At 44.1% G+C, this 21,220-nt stretch overlaps 1 protein-coding gene across 5 annotated transcripts in view; it reads right to left on the reverse strand.

Moving 5' to 3' along the window:
- DOCK11 (dedicator of cytokinesis 11) overlaps window positions 1-21,220 on the reverse strand; it is a 1,133,414-nt gene that overhangs the window by 144,865 nt on the left and 967,329 nt on the right. For all 5 annotated transcript variants that reach the window (XM_086918718.1, XM_086918717.1, XM_086918722.1 and 2 more), the window contains one exon: window positions 13,933-14,055. In XM_086918718.1, the coding sequence (XP_086774844.1) occupies window positions 13,933-14,055 (123 nt within the window). The remainder of the gene's footprint in view (window positions 1-13,932; window positions 14,056-21,220) is intronic.

Here is a 21,220-nt window from a genome sequence, read left to right on the forward strand (position 1 = left end):
ATGGTAAATGCAGTGGTGTGGTCACTAGATTTGAATCCCAGAAAACCAGACTCAGCCTTTCACCCTTCTGAGGTCAGTAACTAGAGTACCATAAAAATGACCATCTGTTCATCACAGAGCTTCGAAACAGTATTAAGTGCTATATAACCCATTATTATAGTTGCTAATTCATCATGTAGACGCTCTAATATTATGATAACTATATAGCTGTGCGGAATTCTCAAACTTCCAACACACTCATTAGTGGCAAAACTGGATTCGTGGAGCCATATTACGGTGTAGGCGCATTTTCATTGTTTGCACCGGACGCACCTTTAGAATGGTATTCCAGGTGCAAACAAGGAAAATGCGCCCTATTACCATGAATGGACAGCCCCAGAGGCAACCGTGAACACTGGTGCCCAAGGGGCAGTGCATTTACGTGAAATACGGAGAGGATGCTTTAAAGCCGCTCTGTGTTTCACTGTGCATCCTGCAACCCGCCTGCACTCTCAAAGGGAATCAGAGTTCACCTTGCAGGCTGGTGCCGTCAGTGACCACACCCGCCTGCAAGGGGATGTCTGAGGGGTCCATCATAGCTAATTTACCCCCTGCAGAAGGTTGCTCTCGGAGCGCCATTTTATAAATGGCGCACTGTCAGGGTGCCTTCTGAGGGCTTCTTTGACCCTGCGCCTGCGTCGGTAATACCCGCAGACGCAGAGGCAAATGGATTCCCTCTTTGCATTGGGCAAACGAGTGAACGCCCCCTTGAAAATAGTGCAGGCGTTTTAAGTGTGCCAGAGCTATCAGTGTATTACAGAGGGGGCCGCACAAGTGTCAGCGGCCCCTTCTGTAATACCAAAGTGCCACGGAGGTCCGCAAAGCAGGAGCAAACGCTCGTTGCGCCCCAGGGCACTATATGCAATACGGCCCACGAAGTCACAAAGCTGTATTTTCTTTTTAAGAGGCAATAAAATGACTCTAGGACTGGTAATTAACTTAACCAAGCCACTCCCTGCCCTGTTCAGGACTGCTTCCATAAGGTATTAGTTTGCATTCCTCATTAGCATTTCTAAAGCAAGCATGTTCCCAAATAGGTGTTAGCAAGGAAATTGTGTTGGGCAGGATTCTTTTGGTGCTGCACGTTTCTTATTCGCATTTATCTTGTAAATAAAGCTTGTTTCTCAAAGGCACCTCTGTGTATATCTTGCTCACACTCCGAGATGCATCATGGAAGGCCCATGAAGGCTTCACAGCCTGTCCCCTTGCCTCACATTCAAATGTTAGCAGGCAGTCAAGTCAACATTTACAAAGTGAATATAATCAACTGCCGATGGTGCTCTCCCCACGGCCAGGCTGCCGTGCGCAGAAATGAGTTACACAAATTGCCCTGAAGCATTCGGAAGAGCACTCACATTGCTCCGCCATCCAGCAGTGTTATGCAGCCTGTTCGTCTGCCCTGTCATCTGGTTAATGTGGCCAACGCGTTTCAGGGAACAAGGCCCCTTCTTCCTGGGCAAAAACACACACACAATGCCTGCATTCATATTTCCGGTTTTATTTCATCACAAGCCAGCCTACCCGTGGGCGTGTTATCATTGCACTCTCCCTTGTGTAACATATATATATATATATTCACAGAAAAAACCATAGGTTATAGTGGATATATAGTTAGGAATTTGCATTTACAAAACCTTGAAAATTCAATGAAAAAACCATAGGTTATAGGCCATATATAGTTAGGAATTAGCATTTACAAAACCTTATTTTACTCGCATAAAACCATTGAAATTCCATATATAGTTAGCTAACTATAAGCGCTAACTATATATCGCGCACCCGCAATCCACTGCTGATGATGTCACATATTACATCATTCATGACATGGTCAGTGACATCACTGATGACATCACTGATTACAACATCCAGTGACTGTATGTTTCTGTAAAGTTAAAATATGTTTCACATATTGAAGAATGAGTGGATGTATAAGTGTCTGGATGAAGAATTTAGTAGGTGCATGACTGACTGTATGAGTGAGTGATTAAATGTGTCTCACTGAGTGCATGGGTTAGTGACTAAACTGTCTTAATTCGTGCATCAGTATGTTTGTTGTTGTGTAAACTGCTGCTTGTGTTGATCAGTAGCTATAAGAGTAGCCATATGGGTTATTGATTGGTTGCCCAAATATTTGAATGGGAGGCTGAGTGTGTGTGTGGGTGGCTGGGAGGTGCGTGACTCTGTGCATAGATGTGTAAGCAGTTGATTCACTAGGAGTATGAGTTCAAGAGTGCATGTGGAAACGGCTATATGAGCGGTTGACTGTGCATGGGTGTGTTGGTGAGTGAATGGATTTCTCATTGCTACATGTGCAAGTAAGTACGTATGTAAAACACAATACATGTGAGAGTTGAGATATATAAATAACTGAACATAAGAGCCAGTGAATGTGTGAGTGGCTGTATCGATCACTGTGAGCTTGTATCAGGGATTATATAAGAGAGTAAATATGTGTTATTATATGTTTGAATAAGTAAGATGTGTATAACTGTATAGTTGAGGAAATGGAGGTGTGATTGATTCTTTGCATGACTGACTAGGTGTGTGAGTAAGTCCATGGATGAGTGACAGTCTGTGAGTGTCTGTTTATACTGAGTGTATGTAAGGTTATATTAGAGTCTGAAGAGGTTCATTGTATTATCACATGAGTGATGTGATCAGTGATGACAAATGAGATGTCATCAGTGATGTCATTTGAGTTGTCATCAGTGATGTCATTTGAGATGTCATCATTGATATCATTTGAGTTGTCATCAGTGATGTCATTTGAGATGTCATCAGTGATGTCATCAGTGATGTCACTGACCATGTCATGAATGATGTAATATGTGACATCATCAGCAGTGGATTGCGGGTGCGCGATATATAGTTAGCGCTTATAGTTAGCTAACTATATATGGAATTTCAATGGTTTTATGCGAGTAAAATAAGGTTTTGTAAATGCTAATTCCTAACTATATATGGCCTATAACCTATGGTTTTTTCATTGAATTTTCAAGGTTTTGTAAATGCAAATTCCTAACTATATATCCACTATAACCTATGGTTTTTTCTGTGAATTTCATTGGTTTTTTAATAGCAAATATGAAAAGCTTTAAAATGTCAAGTACGTGATAGATAAAAACATTTTCGTATTTATGCACGCTGATGTGCTTTGAACGCTGCCCCCCCCCTCCCCTCTTTTGTCTTTGTTAGTACTCTCTCTTTGCAGATACAGAAGGGTAGTTAACGCAGGCCTTTACCCCCGTTGTAATCCGTCGTACCTCCTTGTCTCTCCATTTGATTGATTGTTGTCCAAGCATTTACTGTTTTAGAATTGGTTCTCTTTGGATCATTCTCTATTTACAAACAAGCACAAAGTCGCAATACTCTGTTTAGTCTTTGCAGATAGTGAAAAATCGTGTAAAAAAATAAAAGTAATCGAGCAAAATCAGTAGGCCACTAATTGGATCTCTTTTTGACCTCGCTAAAATAGAAATATTAGGAACAACCCTTCTTGAGAAATACGAAAATAGTGAGATGAACTGAGCTCCACACCATGAGGGCTGCAAGACAGCTCGGCTCCATCACCCATCCCGCACAAAATAATGACAAACCCTATGCAAATATTAAAAATATAGACAACACACCAGCAAAGAAATAGGGTAAAACATTTTATTAAAAAACTATTTACATAACGTTGGTTTATAAGATGATGTCAGTAGTGGACCGATGTGTGAATAGATCGAAAACAGCACAAGGCTCCAAGATCCGGATAGCAAGCTCCTGGATGTTGGGTGCCATAGTTTAGAGTTCTGAATTTCAGCCTTTTTCAATGCCTGTGCTTTGTTGAATCAAAATGGCGGCTTGACACAAAGCTGACTCAAGCGTTGTTACTGATGCTATGCAGACCAAAACTGGTTTTCAGTTTGTACATTTTTCTAGATTTTTCAATCCAAGTTTGGTTGACTTTGTAGAACGATGGCTTCAGATTTTCAACATACGGTGTGGTGGCGCTGACTGGGAGGGGGCGCTTCGCTCCTGCCCCCTCCCCAAGTAAGATTTTCATACGTGAAAGTACGTTAATGGTTTTGGTCCCCGAGATGCTTCGATGTCACTACCATTCTCAAATAGCATAAGTTCTGGATGTTGGGTGCCATAGTTAAGAGTTCTGAGCAGCGCTTGTAACACTGTCTGAAGCTTATTTCCTCCTACTGCAGCTTCACTATTCTCAAAGTAAGTGAGTGTCGTTTGTGGACCTGACTGCATTAGAAAACAATATGATATGTTACCTTCCTAAACAGCTTGACGGAGGCCCCTGAGGGGCGCTGTGATGGCCATGGACTCGGAGAAGACGCTTGGCTCCGACACCCTCCCCAAGTCTTATAGCACTGGTGTAGCCTGAGATCGCCCCCGACATAGGCGGCCGGCTCCCGGGGTCCGGCGGTACTTTTTGCCTTTTGATGACTCTTCAATTCTGGACCTTGTCCCACAATCCGTTTGACCTGAAGACAAGCTGTAGTGAGGCGCCCCTTTATCGTTTTAGTTGCCATTCCGCCCGCTTTTGCTACACTGTGCCTCTTCCGCCATTCAGCTGTTTTCCGCCCGCTCTTGCGACTACAGCGTCTCGCTCACCATGTAGTTGAGATGCGCCCGCTCTAGCGGTGCAGCGATAGGCGGCTGCCACAGGACTCTCAAAATGGCGGCCGGCTCTTCGGTTTTGGGCCTGGTCCACTAAAATGGCCCTGGGACACCTTGGAACTCGGACGCTTGTCTGCTAGGGCTTGGATCCCATTCTCGAAAAGCGTCCCCTCAGCCGTGAAGATTCTACAAAAGTCATGGGGGCCTCCGACTCCCGCAGGCTTCTGGTGGGGAGCGGCTGCCATGATTGCTCGTGGAATGGCCACGACGGAGCTACGAGATGGTAGTGGTCTCATGCTGACGCCAGCTTTAGTCTGAAACATCCAGAAACACTGTAGACTACCAATTCGATCAGTTCCGGTAGCGCCCCAACATGACCCGGAAGAGAAGAACTTGCCCTCCCCTCTTTGACTGATGGTTCTTGTTGCCTGTCCCCTCTGTTGTCATTTAACAGAACTTTTTGGACTGCTGAAAGGGGTTGTGTTCTGAACGCTGGTTGGTGGAGACATTTAGACTATATTCTTGACCTACGTTGTCGCGTAATGCGTTTTATGACACGCCGCGTTAGCGCACCCGGAAGTGATCCGAGGCGCGGCGCGCAGCGCGTAACGTAAGCATAACAGGTCATGTGACTTGTTAATAAAACTTTTCATTGGTTCATTTTACTTTTGTTAATTTAATGATGAAAAGCTTGGTCATATGACCTAAAAATTACGCTTTTTATTATTTTCGAACAATATTTTTTTTTCAAACATATGTTATAATATTCCAGGCTAATGTACTTTCCCGGAAAATTTACAACTGTCTGGCAAGTAAAATATATTCCTTTTTCGAGAAAAAGGGTGTTTCTTCCTTCCATGACGGAGCCGTTGAGTAAAAGAGATTCGGCCTGCTGTCTTAGTCGCCGATGCGCCTGATTATCAGATTCTTATCGATCACTTTATGTTGCAGACATGAAAAACACAACTGCCCTTGACCATTTATCTTTACTGCGTTCCTACATATTATACCTTTTATCCGTCATGTAATTGGACTGCTTTATTTCACTTGCCTTTTACTGATTCGAAAACAGTCACTAAAAGTAAAAACTTTACAAATGAAAATACTACTACCGTGTTTTGTTTTAAAAACCTTTATTGTGAAAATGTCAGTATACAAATACGGGCCTATAACCACGTGGGCCGGCCACGGAGCAAACTCAAATCGTATATGATGAGGAGACATTTACACTGTAGAAGAACGTAACGAGCGGGCCATTAGGTGACAAGAACAAAGGTGTCTAACAGTTGCGGTATCGGTGGACGTACATTTTGTAATTAAAATACGACAGGGCCACTTACAATAACATTTTCTAGATATACATTTGCGGGCAAAGAGTTACGAGTCCCATTTATACCGGCGCCATTTTGGGCGAGGCCGGGCAGGTCCAAGATATAGTCAAAATGTCTCCACCAACCATCGGCCAGACCAGAACCCCTTTCGGCCCTTTATGTTACAAGATGATGTCTTCCATTCAGAAAATATTGGTGGCAGCATTTTGAAAGGAAACAGAAACAGCCGTTCTCCTAGTGAGTTTCACATTGTTACATTTAGGAAGAATGTTGAAGAGTAGTATGTGGAAAATCTGAAGCCATTTTTCTACAAACTCTCAATCAGACTTGGATGGAAAAAAAAACCTGAAGAATGTACAAACTGAAAACCAATTTTTGTCTGTATAGCACCAACAGTAACGCTTGAGTCAGCTTTGTGTCAAGCCGCCATTTTCATTCAATCAATAGCGTCCCCCTGCACACATTCAGGGACCTGGTCGTGTCTTCAGATGAAACGCATTGTAGGAAAAGAAGCAGAAAGGAAAAGGAAAAAAGTTCCGCCGGACCTAGTGAAGCTGCAGCAGGTGCAAATAAGCTTCAGACAGTCTTACAAGCACTGCTCAGAACTCTCAACTGAGGCACTCAACATCCAGGACTTGCCATTCGGATCTTGGCGCCTTGTATTTTTGTTTTGTTTTTGATGGAAGGGAAAGAACAAAAAACAGACATTGAAAAAGGCTCAACAGTGCAGGGCGCCTTGTGCTGGTTCCGACCTATTCACACATCGGTCCGCTACTGACATCACCTCATAAACCAACGGGGCACCCCACGCCGACTTTCGGCGCAGCATTGTAGGATGGACACACCAGTGCGGCAATTTGATGGACACCACCTCGGTGCCATCCAGATCTCGGCGCGTTCATTCATTCAATAGCGTCCCCCTGCACACATTCAGGGACCTGGTCGTGTCTTCAGAAGAAACGCATTGTAGGAAAAGAAGCAGAAAGGAAAAGGCAACAAGTTCCGCCGGACCTAGTGAAGCTGCAGCAGGTGCAAATAAGCTTCAGACAGTTCTACAAGCACTGCTCAGAAATCTCAACTGAGGCACTCAACATCCAGGACTTGCCATTCGGATCTTGGCGCCTTGTGCTGGTTCCGACCTATTCACACATCAGTCCACTACTGACATCACCTCATAAGCCAACGGGGCACCCCACGCCGACTTCCGGCGCAGCATTGTAGGATGGCCACACCAGTGCAGCCACTTGCTGGACACCACCTCGGTGCCATCCGGATCTCAGCGCGTTCGAGTCACTGTGCCGGAAGAGTGACCGGAACTCAGCTGAACACGCCGTCTTTCGGCGCAGCATTGTAGGATGGCCACACCAGTACGGCAATTTGCTGGACACCACCTCGGCGCCATCCGGATCTCGGCGCGTTCGAGTCACTGTACCGCAACAGTGACCGCAATTCAGCTGGACACGCCGTCTTTCGGCGCAGCATTGTAGGATGGCCACACCAGTGCGGCAATTTGCTGGACACCACCTCGGTGCCATCCGGATCTCGGCGCGTTGTGCTGCCTTCGGCCTATTCGCACATCGGTCCGCTACTGACGCCGCCTCACGTGCCAACGGATTTTCTACGCTTTTTGTAGCCCTATGTCGCATAACAGGTCATGTGACTTGTTTATAAAACTTTTCATTGGTTCATTTTACTTTTGGTTTCCTAAAGATGGAAGGCTTGGTCATATGACCTACAAATAACACTTTTCATTGGTTTAGAACATTTTTTTTTCCCAAACGATGAAAGCCCCACCTTGTTTCTGGATCATTCAGACTGAAGCTGGCGTCAGCATGAGAGCACCACCATCTCGTGGCTCCGTCGTGGTCATTCCGCGAGCGATCATGGCAGCCGCTCCCCACCGAAAGCCTGCGGGAGTTGGGAGCCCCCAAGACTTTTATACAATCTTCACGGCTGAGGGGACGCTTTTCGAGAATGGAGCCCAAGCCCTAGCAGGCAAGCATCCGACTTCCAAGGTGTCCCAGGGCCATTTCAGTGGACCAGGCCCAAAACCGAAGAGCCGTCCGCCATTTTAAGAGTCATGTGGCAGCCGCCTATCGCTGCACCGCAAGAGTGGGAACAACTCAACTACATGGTGAGCGAGACGCTGTAGTCGCAAGAGCGGGCGGTAAACAGCTGAATGGCCGCCACCTGGGGAGGCCCGTTCACGCCGCCTCCCCCCCCCCCCGGGCCGCCGCACGCCAATTTTTGGAGCAGCATTGTAGGATACCAAAACCAGTGCGGCAGTTTACTGGACATCACCTGGGTGCCTGTCGTACATGTTGTGTCAGCCATGTGACACTGGACACAGACCGCTACTGACGAGGCCTCCCCCCGCACCACCCGGGACGCCCCACGCTGTTTTTCTGTGCTGCATTGTAGGATCCCTAAACCAGTGCGGCACCCAGGCGACATCACCTGGGTGCCGTCCAGAACTCTGCACGTTGTGCTGCCTTGGGACTATTCGCACAACAGACCGCTACTGACGAGGCCTCCCCCCGCCCCACCCGGGACGCCCCACGCCAATTTTCGGAGCAGCATTGTAGGATCCCTAAACCAGTGCGGCACCCAGGCGACATCACCTGGGTGCCGTCCAGAACTCTGCACGTTGTGCTGCCTTGGGACTATTCGCACAAAAGACAGCTTCTAACCATTGTTGCTTTTTGTGTTAATAAATGTTTAAATGTTTTTAGTTTTTGTTCTGTTCATTATCGTTAAAAGTTAATAAAGTTTTATAACCTTACTTTGTTGGAGTGTTATCTATTTTTTGAAAAACGGGTGAATGGGGCCTTGAATCGGGTTATTGTCATGTGTGGGCTTTGGAAGTGTGCTGCTGCAGGATCGGACATTTCAAACTCAAATGCACGTTCTTTTTCTTACCTTTCCGAAGCATGGAGCGCAATAGCAAGCAGAGAAAGGGTGATGCACGTGTTGAACACTACCTGACCTGGCAAGTTGCTGGCAGTGCCCCCCCGCCCGCTCCTGAAAGAGGGCACACACACACCGCCGCCCCGAGTACTTCAGAAATCTTTAAAAGACCATGCGCTTGTTCATGAGGCTTAAATGGTTTATCACCTCTTCTAGAACCCCTACATCGACCCTCTGACGTTTCATGGAAAAATTACCATGTAACACAATACCAAGCCCTATCAGCTGAAACCCCCAAGGAATCGTGGGGCATATTAGCAAGGGGGTTTATCTCCGCTTTTTTGGCTTTAAAAACCATGAAAGCGGAGATAAAATTATTTCCCTATTATCAAGCTGTCGCTAACACCAGTTAGTGACACCTAAAAGGAGATAGCGACCATCTTGGGCCCGGCTTTGCATGTCAGTGATACTTATCACTAATGACATGCAAAGTGGCGTGCCAAGATGTTAGCGACTGGAAACAGTCCCTAACATCGCTACCTTCTATTACCAACTTTTGGAGATATTCGCACTAAGCGCGAATATCTCCAAAAGCTAACACCTGCCCTGAGCAGGTTTTAGCCATGTTATCCAATGGGAGGTGGATAACATGGCTAAGAGCATTAGGTCGATAATACATGAATATCGCTGACTTTTCTGCGATAATAGCAAGGTTTATCTGCGATAAAAATCGCCGATGTGCGGCGATAATTTTTGTCTCTAAACAAGTTATAGACAAAAATTATCGCTAGTTGTTAGTAATATGCCCCCGGGTTTTTGCTTGCAGAAATCGGGAGGCGGGAGACTAGCACTGAAATCAGTACTCACACGCCTGAATCAGGAGGATTGGCATGTCTGAATTCTCTACAGCTGGGGCCATAAACTACATCCGCAGGGGTAGGTGATAGCCTGGGACCAGCCTGGCATCTAAAATGGCTGCCGTGCACGACAAAATTGTGGCATTCGAAAAAAGGCAAGATGGCGCAGCCGCTGGAAGAGATATATCAACATATATCAGCCTCCTCAGCCACCCTCAGGAAACATAGGGGATTAGGATATGTCTCCCGCACCCCCTTATACCTAGTACTTTAATTAACGAAGCACAAAATGGCGAATTCCCGTTTCGCTACCAGTTTGCGGCCCAGTTCGCGGCCCGTGAAGCGCTTCTACCGTGAAAAATCATTTTTTTTTTATTTTCCCCACGGGACCCTTTAATAACCCCAACAACATTCCTAGGGGGTCAAGAGGGGGATACCTTGCCCCCTTTCATTAAATTCCCCCTTAGTTTTTCACCTTTTCTTCTCTCTCGATCCTACCGAGAGACAAGATGGCGGCCGCTCCGGACTGTCACGCAGCAAAAAAAAAAAAAAAGCTCACGCACAGCCGCTGGAAGAGATGTATCAACATATATCAGCCTCCTCACCCACCCTCAGGAAACATAGGGGATTAGGATACGTCTCCCGTACCCACTTATAACTAGTAATTTAATTTACGAAGCACAAAATGGCGAATTCCCGTTTCGCTACCAGTTTGCGGCCCAGTTCGCGGCCCGTGAAGCGCTTCTACCGTGAAAAATCATTTTTTTTTTCTTTTCCCCACGGGTCCCTTTAATAACCCCAACAACATTCCTAGGGGGTCAAGAGGGGGATACCTTGCCCCCTTTCATTAAATTCACCCTTCGTTTTTCACCTCTTCTTCTCTCTCGATCCTACCGAGAGACAAGATGGCGGCCGCTCCGGACTGTTTAGAATGTTGACAGACACCGGAGAGCCAATCAGCTTTCTGCGCGCAAAGTTCCGATAAGCGAAAAGTAAGCGGACCGGATCGCTGCCCAGAGCGCTGTTACAGATATATATCTTGATTTAAACGTTAATTTCTCAAAAACTACTGGAGCACATATATTGAGACCTAGCAAAGGCACATCGGGCTAACAGTCCCTACAATTTTGCCAAGTTTCGTGCAAATCCATTCAGCCGTTCGAGCTAAAAGTGAGTCCAACCGCCCTATGGAAAACTCAATGCAAAAAACGCGTTTTGGGACCCCCCTTTTTTCTCAGCCCCCCCTTGACGAAACCCCACCAAATTTTCAGGAGCTGCTCAGAAACAAAATGTGCCATTTTCCTGAAAATTTCAGCCGATTCCATCCACAAACGCCAAAGTTATTAGACATAGAATTTTCAAAAGTCCCATAGGGAATTTATCCTAACTATATATACCTACTGGCGAACGCCAGTAGGTAATATCTATATATATATATATATATATATATATAGATATATATATATATATCTATATATATATATATATATATATATATATATATATATATATATATTCACTGAAAAAACCATAGGTTTTACAGACGTTATAGTTAGGAATTAGCATTTAAAAAACCTTAGAAATTCACACAAAAAAATAGGTTTCAGGGACGTTACAGTTAGTTGAACATTTGACTCATATAAAACCAGAGAAATTCGCTTGTTATAGTTAGTGGAGCTAACTATAACTCGCGCGCCAGCAATTCACTGGTGATGACATCACATATTACATCACTCATGACATGGTCAGTGACATCACTCATGACATCTCAAATGACATCACTGATGTCCATCAGGATCCGCTCTATTAAAGCGATACTAGATTTTCCTCCTCTCGCTTCAACTAGTCAAAGAAGGATTTTCTATCACAGGGTTGAAGCCATGCACCCACCCTCTAATAGCAAACATAAATGTCCAGCGGATGCACACCCCGGGACATTGTATGAGCTGCGCCTGGGAGGTCGCACTCCCTAGGACCATGATGCATTGGTTAGTATAAACACATACTATTACTACTTACACACGTGTAGTACAGTGACCAGAATGTAGTGAAGAGGCAGAGGAAGTGCAAAATCTAAAAATATAAATCCTACCAGAGGTCGGATGACATAGTTCAATGAGCCGACGACCCTGGGATGAGTAGAAACAGCTACACGCAGAAAACGGGTCTTCAGCACAACGCAAGCAACTTTGAAGTATTGTTGAGTGCTGCCTTCTTTTTACCTTCTCCCGCTCCTCACCAAATTTATGTAGTGAAGAGGCAGACAGCAGTGGATCCGATAAGTAGATTTATTGCAGGAAAACAAGACACCTTAAACAGCCACCAACAGGAGCAGACAGCAAGGCAACTGTCTTCTCCAGCACCCTGTACAAACTCCCCAAGGTTCCCCTCATGACAGTCCTACATTCTAACATTACATACTTACATTCTAGTAGAATTACATACTAACATTCTACTATGTCTTACATTGGAATACTGCACAGAGCACATGACTTTCCAGCAATGAGCTCATGGTTTCATCCAGGAGTCTTGAGACCGGTAGAGGTGAGTAGTTCCCTTCCCACTCCCTGTATTATATAAACGCAAACTAACACTACTTCCATAGGTATACTACAGCGTCCATCACTTTACAGCAATGAGCTCCCGATTGTTGATCACGGTTTAATCCCTGAGTCTTCGTACCAGTAGGAGAAAGTAGTTTGCTACCCACTCCCTCTATAGTATAAACGCATACTAACACTACTTACACAGTTATACTACAGCGGCTAGTATCCTTCAGCACCCAGAGCCCATCACTTTACAGCAATTAGCTAGGTTTGATCCCTGAGTCTTCACACCGGTAGGCGTGAGTACTTTGCTTCTGGTATAGTATAAACATACGGTAGCGGTCAGTAGTTCGCTTCCCACTCCCTGTATAGCATAAACGCCTACTAACACTGCTTGCACACGTATACTACAGCGCCCAAAGAGCAGCAATCACCTTGGCTTGATCCCCAAGTCTTCACACTGGTAGGCGTGAGTAATTCGCTTCCCGCTTCCGGTATAATATAGTGTCTGCATGTGCTCACGCTTTATCTGAAACATGTTTAGAAAAAAACAACCTTCCTAAGTCTTCAAATTGCTCTTGAAGTATTGCAGCTTCTAGAATGTTTGAATATTGCCATGCAAGGACACCAGCAAACTATATCAGGACTACTAGCTGCTGTGAATGTAGCAAAAAGTGTGATAATAAAAGTTTGCAGAGATGGATATTTCGACAGTCTGCACAACTCCAATAAACAAGGATAGTGTTTATACTGCTAAGTACCATCTTAATGCCATTGACCTTCAACGACTGTGGTGATAGATGATAACATTTTTCATCCTATAACTGTAATGGATTACTATCACCCACAGTATTTTGAAAAAACTTGAACAGCAGCTTTTAACAGGCAATGGCATTGACACTACAGCTCAATACAAAGAAATTGCCCCTCTGCTCGTTTCGGCTCAATTAGCAATATCGAAGTATATTCAAGTACTATTCAGTCCTGGAACTGGCAGATATACTCCTATAAATGCTTCCAAGAGAGAAAGAGAGATTTATTTACACAGGTTGATTAACTACTAAAGATTATTTGAGTTATTGCAGTATCTTCATGTGAGGCTGAGATAAGGCTCATTGGTCTGCACTGACTGAAATCTTGCCTAATATCAACACTGTCCCAAAAAAGACAGAATCATGCTGCCATGTGCACCATACATAAAGAGATGGTGGAATCACTTGAAATACAGACAATAGCAAAAGAAATTGTCCTCCACATTGAACGGCGCTTGAGAATATTTGATTTTTCGACCTAAAGTTCATGATTTTATGATAGATGCCTGCAGCAAGAATTAATGGCTTCTAACTAGCCCAATTCCATTTCGAGGTTTAGGAATTTCACTAAGAATATTTAGTTTGTTCTTTCCGTTTTCCCCTCCCACCTTTATTTGCTTGGTGCATGATGATACAAGGTTTATCAACATATTTTTTCATATTATTTTGCAAATGCAAATTGTGAATTGGGCCCTTTGTAATGTATAATGTAGGACGTGACAAATAAAAAATCCATTACCAATATTATGAGATAGATAACTGATAGAAAATGGAGAAAATACTGTGAGGAAAAGGAACTTTACATATTTTGAATATCTACCTCAAATTCGCGACGTTTTTCATAAATTGGGATGATCATTTTGGAAACTTCAGAAATGACTTCATAGCGCTCTGCTTTCCATAAACCATCAACACACTGTTCCAGCAGCTCAACCAAAACTTCCTTAAAAAGAGAAATTAAAATGTGTCACTTAGATTATTAAGAAGGTTTTCATTATTAGTGTCACAAAATAAGGAAGACATAAAACACAATCTAGGTGATTCACAATGAAAACACTAATATGTCTCATAAGCTAGTGTCTTCAATTTTCAAGAGTTTATACAGAGATTAACTATACTTGGCCAGCACTGAGGATATTGTAAGTATCATGTCTGCTGGGTCATATAGTTACATTAAGGACTGTAAGCAGGCCTGTCAAATGAAATGAAGAAGTCTCTAGGTGCACTGAGTGGCATGATTGCACTTAATGCTGGGCCAGCTATGTGACAGTTTGGCTGAACAGATGGGAAATGTTCAGGGTGACATAGATTTAGTCCTGTAGAGAACTGCTGATGTACCTACCCCCCACTTTTAATCAGCTAATTGATGGTACAGTGCCTGAATGTATATGTATCATGTGTATTCTGAGGGTGCTTAGCTACAATGTTAGTAAAGCAATTTTTGGACTCACACATAGCCTGTACCATTAATGCTTTGTGTTTACGAACCGTTGACAGCAGAAATCACAAGTGAGCATATGTGTAGGCAATGGCGCACAGAAGATGTGAAAAGTTGGAAATAAATAAAGTGTTTGTCTTAGCTTCTTGATTATTGGTGCCTGGTTTGGGGAATGTGAGATGTTGAGCTTTGAAGTTAGGATAGTCTCCCATATGTTTGGTAGGAATGCAGATAGAGTGTTTTTGACATCCCACCAACTTACGCAAATATGCTCAAGAAGGAGCTTGATGCCATCAGACGCATTACCACAAGTAATTGTATGTGAGTTCGTGTTGCTTGAGAACTCCCCTCCGTAGGGTCAAGCATTTAACTTAAGGAGCCCTTGCTTAAATTATAGCTCAGTTTGACTTCATTCTCATGATTCTAAAGGTCACAGTATTTGTAAAAATACTACAACAAGCCCTTTTGTGTCTGAGTTTATGAGGATGTTTTCTGGTATATTTGATTGTGTACAGAAAATAGCACAAAGTGTTTGGGCTTGCTTTCGCTTCCCACTCTTTGCAAGAGTGACGATTCATGCTAGTCTGCTAGACTATAGCAGGTTAGAGTTAGTGTTAGTACCAATTGGTATATGCACTTTTTCTGTACCCTGAAATGCTCACTTTGTTTACATATAAAGGGGTGTGGCACAAGACAAAAGCAGTTTTTGTGTAAAGCTCACATCGACTTTTGATACTAAAATTCTGTAGTGTCAAAACATTGATTGATTCAGCTCTGTAGTGTCAAATGGTTGATTGACACAGCCCTTTGCTTTGCAAAGCATCACTTAGCTTCACTCAAGTGCCCCTACAGACTTACCTAATTGCATGGGACTCCATGTCCTATCTTTCCTAGTGTCAGGAGGCGCTGCTGCATTATCTTCCGTGGAAGGGGGCGTGCCCTCAGGCAATGTGTAATTAAGTGCATTCTGCTGTCCTGCTGCTTGGGTCTAACAAGCTGTTGGCAAGAGGGTTACTGGCCCCTACAATCTTACTTAATTTCAGGGGACTTTATGTCCCATCTTTCCGATTGAATGTATGTGAGAAAAGCGCACACGAGTACTGCACTAATCCAGTGTTTTTTAAGGTATGTGTGTGGTGTTAGAATTGTGCCTGCTCAGCATATGTATAAGACAATGAAAGTGGCCCAACCCCAAGGTGGCGGCTGGGACTCCAATACGCACCAACAATATTAGACAATGTTCATGTTATTTAAACATTTTTACTCGCAAAGAATTTTTTTCAAGGAAACATGAACGTTATTTTTATTTTGTTTTTACAAACATATCAAGATCATAGACCAAATTGATCATAACACAAATACATCAATATTCCAAATTATACATTTCAAAATGAATTGTAACCCACTGCATTTTGGGACACTGGGTCCCTTCGTCAGGGGTTTTCTGTTGAAAAAGATGAAAACAAGGGAACAATTTCAAACAATGCTCAAAAGATGGTGGTCAATTTTGTTAGTACTAGACACACATATACATCATGAAGATATTGATAGTGCTACCTTCACAACCTGTGACTCAAGTGTGAAAGTATGTCAACGGCACTTACGAATTCCTTGAAGTGATTCTTTTCAGTTAATCTGTCAAAATGACAACACATCAAGAAAAATATTGCTATACCTCTTAAAAGGTTCCGAAAACAGGTTGCATTGAAATATGTAAGTATGACCTACCAGTGAATGCCACATACATAGGCTTTAAATGTGTACGACGAACACTGCAACTGACTCACTTGTGAATGAACCAATAATTGTACTTTGTGAGATATTGACAAATCTCATAGTAGAATAGGGAAAGTTATTTGCCCTACTGCCCAAAATGTATTCGACCCTTAATTTAAAAAGCCACCTAAAGTAACAGCCTTTATTCGGTAAAAAGGGTGTCCCAAATAAGCTACAGATCCTCAGTGACCCCATAGATGTTCCATTGCAGGCTTTTACCTCTGAGGCCAAACCAGGAGTAGCTAGTCATCAATCTGACTGCCCTATTTCTGAAATTACCTTAGAACCTACAATACATAGTTCAATCTAATTCTCAGTGCTGGCTCCTATTGTGAGATCCGACCCAAATGTGCAGCCTGTAGTGACAAATGGGACTAAAGACCAAATAAAAGAACTCTGGAAATTTATTAATACCACAAGGGTTGAAATTACAGATCTAAGAGCCAATGTCAGTTTATTAAAAGAGTCTTGCGCTCCAGGGTTAGGTAGGCAGGGATGTGAGAGAGGATATGGTTGTCGAGCCGAAGAGGGTAGTTACTATATTAACTCTAATTTAACCCAAAACATTTTACTCCCCCCAGTAATAAAAAAACAACTTTTATAAAGTTTTTACAGCACCCCCACTCCCCCAAGTATGAACCCATGGAGCTTGCCTATGTTTCTCCCCATGAATAAGAGGCCAACTTCCTCTTTGTCCCAGTCAGCATATTTGGTGTTTCCCTTGGAAAAGACCCTCAGACCTGTTAAATCTTTATCTGGCATGAACCATCCTCATTCCCAGATAAGGCCTCCTACAGAGATGAACCCTAGTGCCACTATTCTTAATCCATCTATAGCCACCTCACAAAACTGCTCTGGGGTAAGCCTAGATTCTGATAATTCTTCCCATATTAGGTCGATCTATAAGATAGGAGTCCCCAGGTTCCAGGCACATTATAGGGAAAATGAGGCCTTCTTAATCAACAAAGCGATTCACTGGATAAGAGACATCCGAAAGTGGTATACTGTAATACACTCAGACATCCTCAGGGCCAGCAGGTTATCATCTCCAGGTGACAATGCAGATACCATTAAATTAATCTTCCCTCGTCCTTCCATACATAGTGAATGGGTTATTATTGTTATAAGCCTGAACCTTTTCTCCAGTTACATCTAAGAGTCAATTTAAAACTCCTTTATCATGTTATAGGAGGGCTAGTTGCCCCAAGACTTCTTTACCAACTTCTTTAATTGATCGACTGGAGTTTATTTGGAATTCTGCTTCAGCTAGATCTGTAAGCCTTAATGTTGCACCAGTGCTAGGGTCCTCTCCAGCTTTGGCCTTTGGGATTCTTCCCAAGGCCTTGATTTTACTCTCTCAAATCTGCCCTGCCACTTCCAGATCAAGTCCATGAAGCTGATTTGGTCCCGAAAGAAAGGATTTGGTGCACTCCAAGAGAATCAGGGCTTCCACCTCCCCTACTGGACATTATAGTCCGGTAACACACAGACATCGTTTCACAATTGAGATGGGGTCCCTGTGTGGAAACAACAGGTAAGATAAATGTGACTAAGGGAGTATGGCAAGGATGTGTCCTCGTCTCAACTTTATTCCTTCTTTTTATAAACAAGTGTGTTGATTTATTCCTGAATTGCAACAATGATTTACCTGTATTGGAGGATGGAAGGGGTGTAAAAACTCTAGCTCTTTCATTTGCGGAAAACTAGGGACAGGACTAAGCTTGCCATGCCTTAGTACTAGCAGGATCTACTCCAGCTGAAACTTCAGTTTAAGCGGGCGGAACGAACTTGGAGAAAGCAGTACCTTGAGTCTGACAAAGTCCTGTTTAAACAGACTCTGCTGGACTACAAAGCACAGATTAAGTGTGCCAAAGCCAGGTTTCTAGAGGAGACGCTGCTGCAAGCAGCGAATAAATCCCAGACCCTGTTTAAGATCGTTAAGTACCTCTCTCGCCCTGCTTGTGCCATCAACGACATTCCGGCTTCCCAAGCCTTATGTGATTCTTTGGCACAAGCCTTCGAGGATAAGATTGCTACTATTCTGAGTAACCTCTGTGCCCCGGCCATTCCTTGTCCCCAGTCTTCATCTGACCCCGCATTGATATCTATTTCGGGGTCATTGGAGGAAGATGGAAGGCAGGTACAGTTGAACAGCTTTCCTCTTCCCTCTTTTGAGGATTTCTGTTCCTTGGCCAACGGGGTGTCCTCAGGCTCCCCCCTGGACCCGCTACCTCACAAATTTTGGAAAATGTTCCAAGAAGAGCCTTTTCTCCCTCTTCATGCCATCTGCTGCCAGTCCCTCAGTACCGGTCGAGTTCCTGATTGTTGGAAACTAGCCGTGGTTTCTCCTCTCCTGAAGAAGGCAACATTGGATCCCACCTGCGTGGCGAACTTTAGGCCCATCTCGTTGCTTCCCTTTCCTTGGAGAAACTGGTCACCAAACATCTGTCCAGTTTCATGGAGATGAACATCTGTCTGGATGTGGCTCAGTTTGGCTTCAGGCTGGGTCATGGTACTGAGTCAGCATTGGTGGTAGTTTTGGATAGCCTACGTTTGCGTGTCGACCTTGGTCTGGCAACCTTTTTAGTGCTGCTCGATATGTCGTCCGCGTTCGATACGGTGAGCCACGCCATCCTGGTCAACAGACTGGAGGAAATCGGGGTGGCCGGCCTGGCCCGGGACTGGCTGGTCTCCTATTTTGGTGATAGACATCAGGTGGTAGCCCTGCCGCCCTACAGATCTGTCATCAAAAAAGTGGGACAGGGCGTACCACAAGGGTCGGCCATCAGTCCTATTTTATTTAATTTGTATCTCCGCCCTTTGGTCAGGTTGATCAAGTCCTTTGGTATAGCAGTCACCAACTACACTGATGACACGCAGCTAATTTTCTCTTTTGAAGGTAGAGATGCAGTATCCCAGGAGACCTTCCACCGCTGTGTGACAGCCACTGCGGAATGGCTTCATCAAAACTCCCTGCAATTCAACAGCTCAAAAACTGAGGTACTGCCTTGTTCTTTGGATCGTACCCCAGGGCCTCTGCCGACGGATTTTTGGCCATCTCCCTCCCAGGGTAGTGCTATGGCGGCAGATTCTGTTTGGAATCTGGGTGTGATGTTTGGAGCTAATCTACAGCTGGATGGGTTTGTGAATAAAACAGTGGCCACCTGCATGATGTTGCTTCGCACACCACGCAAGATACTCCCTATGCTCCCGGTCCACGCCCACCCAGAGGTAGTGCGTAGTATCATCTTAAGCAGGCTTGATTACTGCAACGCACTACTTCTGGGGGCGCCAGCCACTCTGGTTGGCAAATTGCAGCGAGTACAGAACATGGCTGCTAAGCTGGCTCTCTCACGGCTGCGATCTGACTCTTCTTCTCTGGCGCTTTCTGATCTTCATTGGCTGCCAATTTACCAGCGCATCCATTTCAAAGCAGCATGCTTGGTTTTTAGGGCCCTTCATGGGCAGGGGCCTGTTCCGCTGCAGAAGCTGTTCTCATGGTACATGCCGGCCAGAGCGCTACGTTCTTCATCAGCATGCCTGGTGGCAGTTCCCAAGATTGTGAGGACTCGGATGGGCGGGCGCGCCTTCAGATATACTGCGGCTAAACTGTGGAATTCTTTACCTTTTTCTCTGAGAATCGTCGAGGATCTTTCCTCCTTCAAAAAAGGTTTAAAAACGTATCTCTTTCCTAGGACAGTGTAATTGCCACGACAGCATAACATCACGTATGGTGTTCTAAGAGTCAAAGCGCCAGGATACCCTTTGGGTGACAGTACGAGTGGTACAAATAGGCGATTCATACATACATACATTTGCGGATGATAACCTGCTAGTATCCAAAACCCTAAAAGGCATGAAAACCCTACTAACCAGTTTCCAATTGTTTTGCACTAAGCAGGGCCTGGCAATAATTACTAACAAAACAAAATATATGGCAATATATCTACATAGGCACTTCAGAGGTGTAATAAGATTAGAGGGTATGGACCAAAGAGAGAGTGTTATATTCTGATTATTTGGGTATCGCCTCTCAGGTAGTAAATAATGGGTTAGTCAGATTGAAAAGAGCACGCACCTGTTAAATCACAGGGTGGTAGCCACATTCAAATTTACAAGAAAAAACAATCTCCATCCCATATCTTCCCTCTTAGAAATCTAGAGAGGTAAAGCAGTGGCAGCAACTTTGGGGTCATTGCAATATCGATGAATTAGCAGTTGCTGAAAATAAATTCTAGAGGGCGGCTCTTAAATTCCCACAAAGCACTCCATTAATTTTCAAGCAAGACTTGGATATGCAATGCATTTTCCCAAGATTAGGCTTAAGCCAATTTTGTTTTTTAATTGCTCATGGGGGCGCACCAAATTAAGAGTCCAAGAAGAAATAAGTAGAAAAATGTTCTTTATTTATCTTTGTCCAGCTAAAAAACACGTCATCAACAAAATATGTAGAAAGTTCAGCCAACGCGTTTCACTCCCTACCAAGGAGTTTCTTCAGGGCGCTACAAGTCTTTTCGGTGTGTTATATTTAGGGGTTCCCTCTGTACTCTCACTAGTATTTCGCCATTCATTTCTTCATTCCGACATAGTTTTGTTCTTAAGATTATTTGCAGTATCTCTCTTCCCGTATCTTCTCACGTTTTCACGGATTTTGTATGTCTTGTACATGAAACAATTCTGGTAATCCAATGTTTACCCGTCCCTGGCCGTATTCGTTTGAGGTAGTTGCAGTGCTGTACTGGCAGACGTTCGGTTTCAGCGTCTCGGCATGGCTGGTTCCAGGCTCCATTAATTTTCAAGCAAGACTTGGATATGCAATGCATTTTCCCAAGATTAGGCTTAAGCCAATTTTGTACTGGCTGAAGATATGGTACACTGCTGAGCTAGAACCACG

This window comes from Lissotriton vulgaris, chromosome 4_1 (genome assembly GCF_964263255.1).
Source record: "Lissotriton vulgaris chromosome 4_1, aLisVul1.2, whole genome shotgun sequence".
In the NCBI taxonomy this organism is placed as follows: Eukaryota; Metazoa; Chordata; class Amphibia; order Caudata; family Salamandridae; genus Lissotriton; species Lissotriton vulgaris.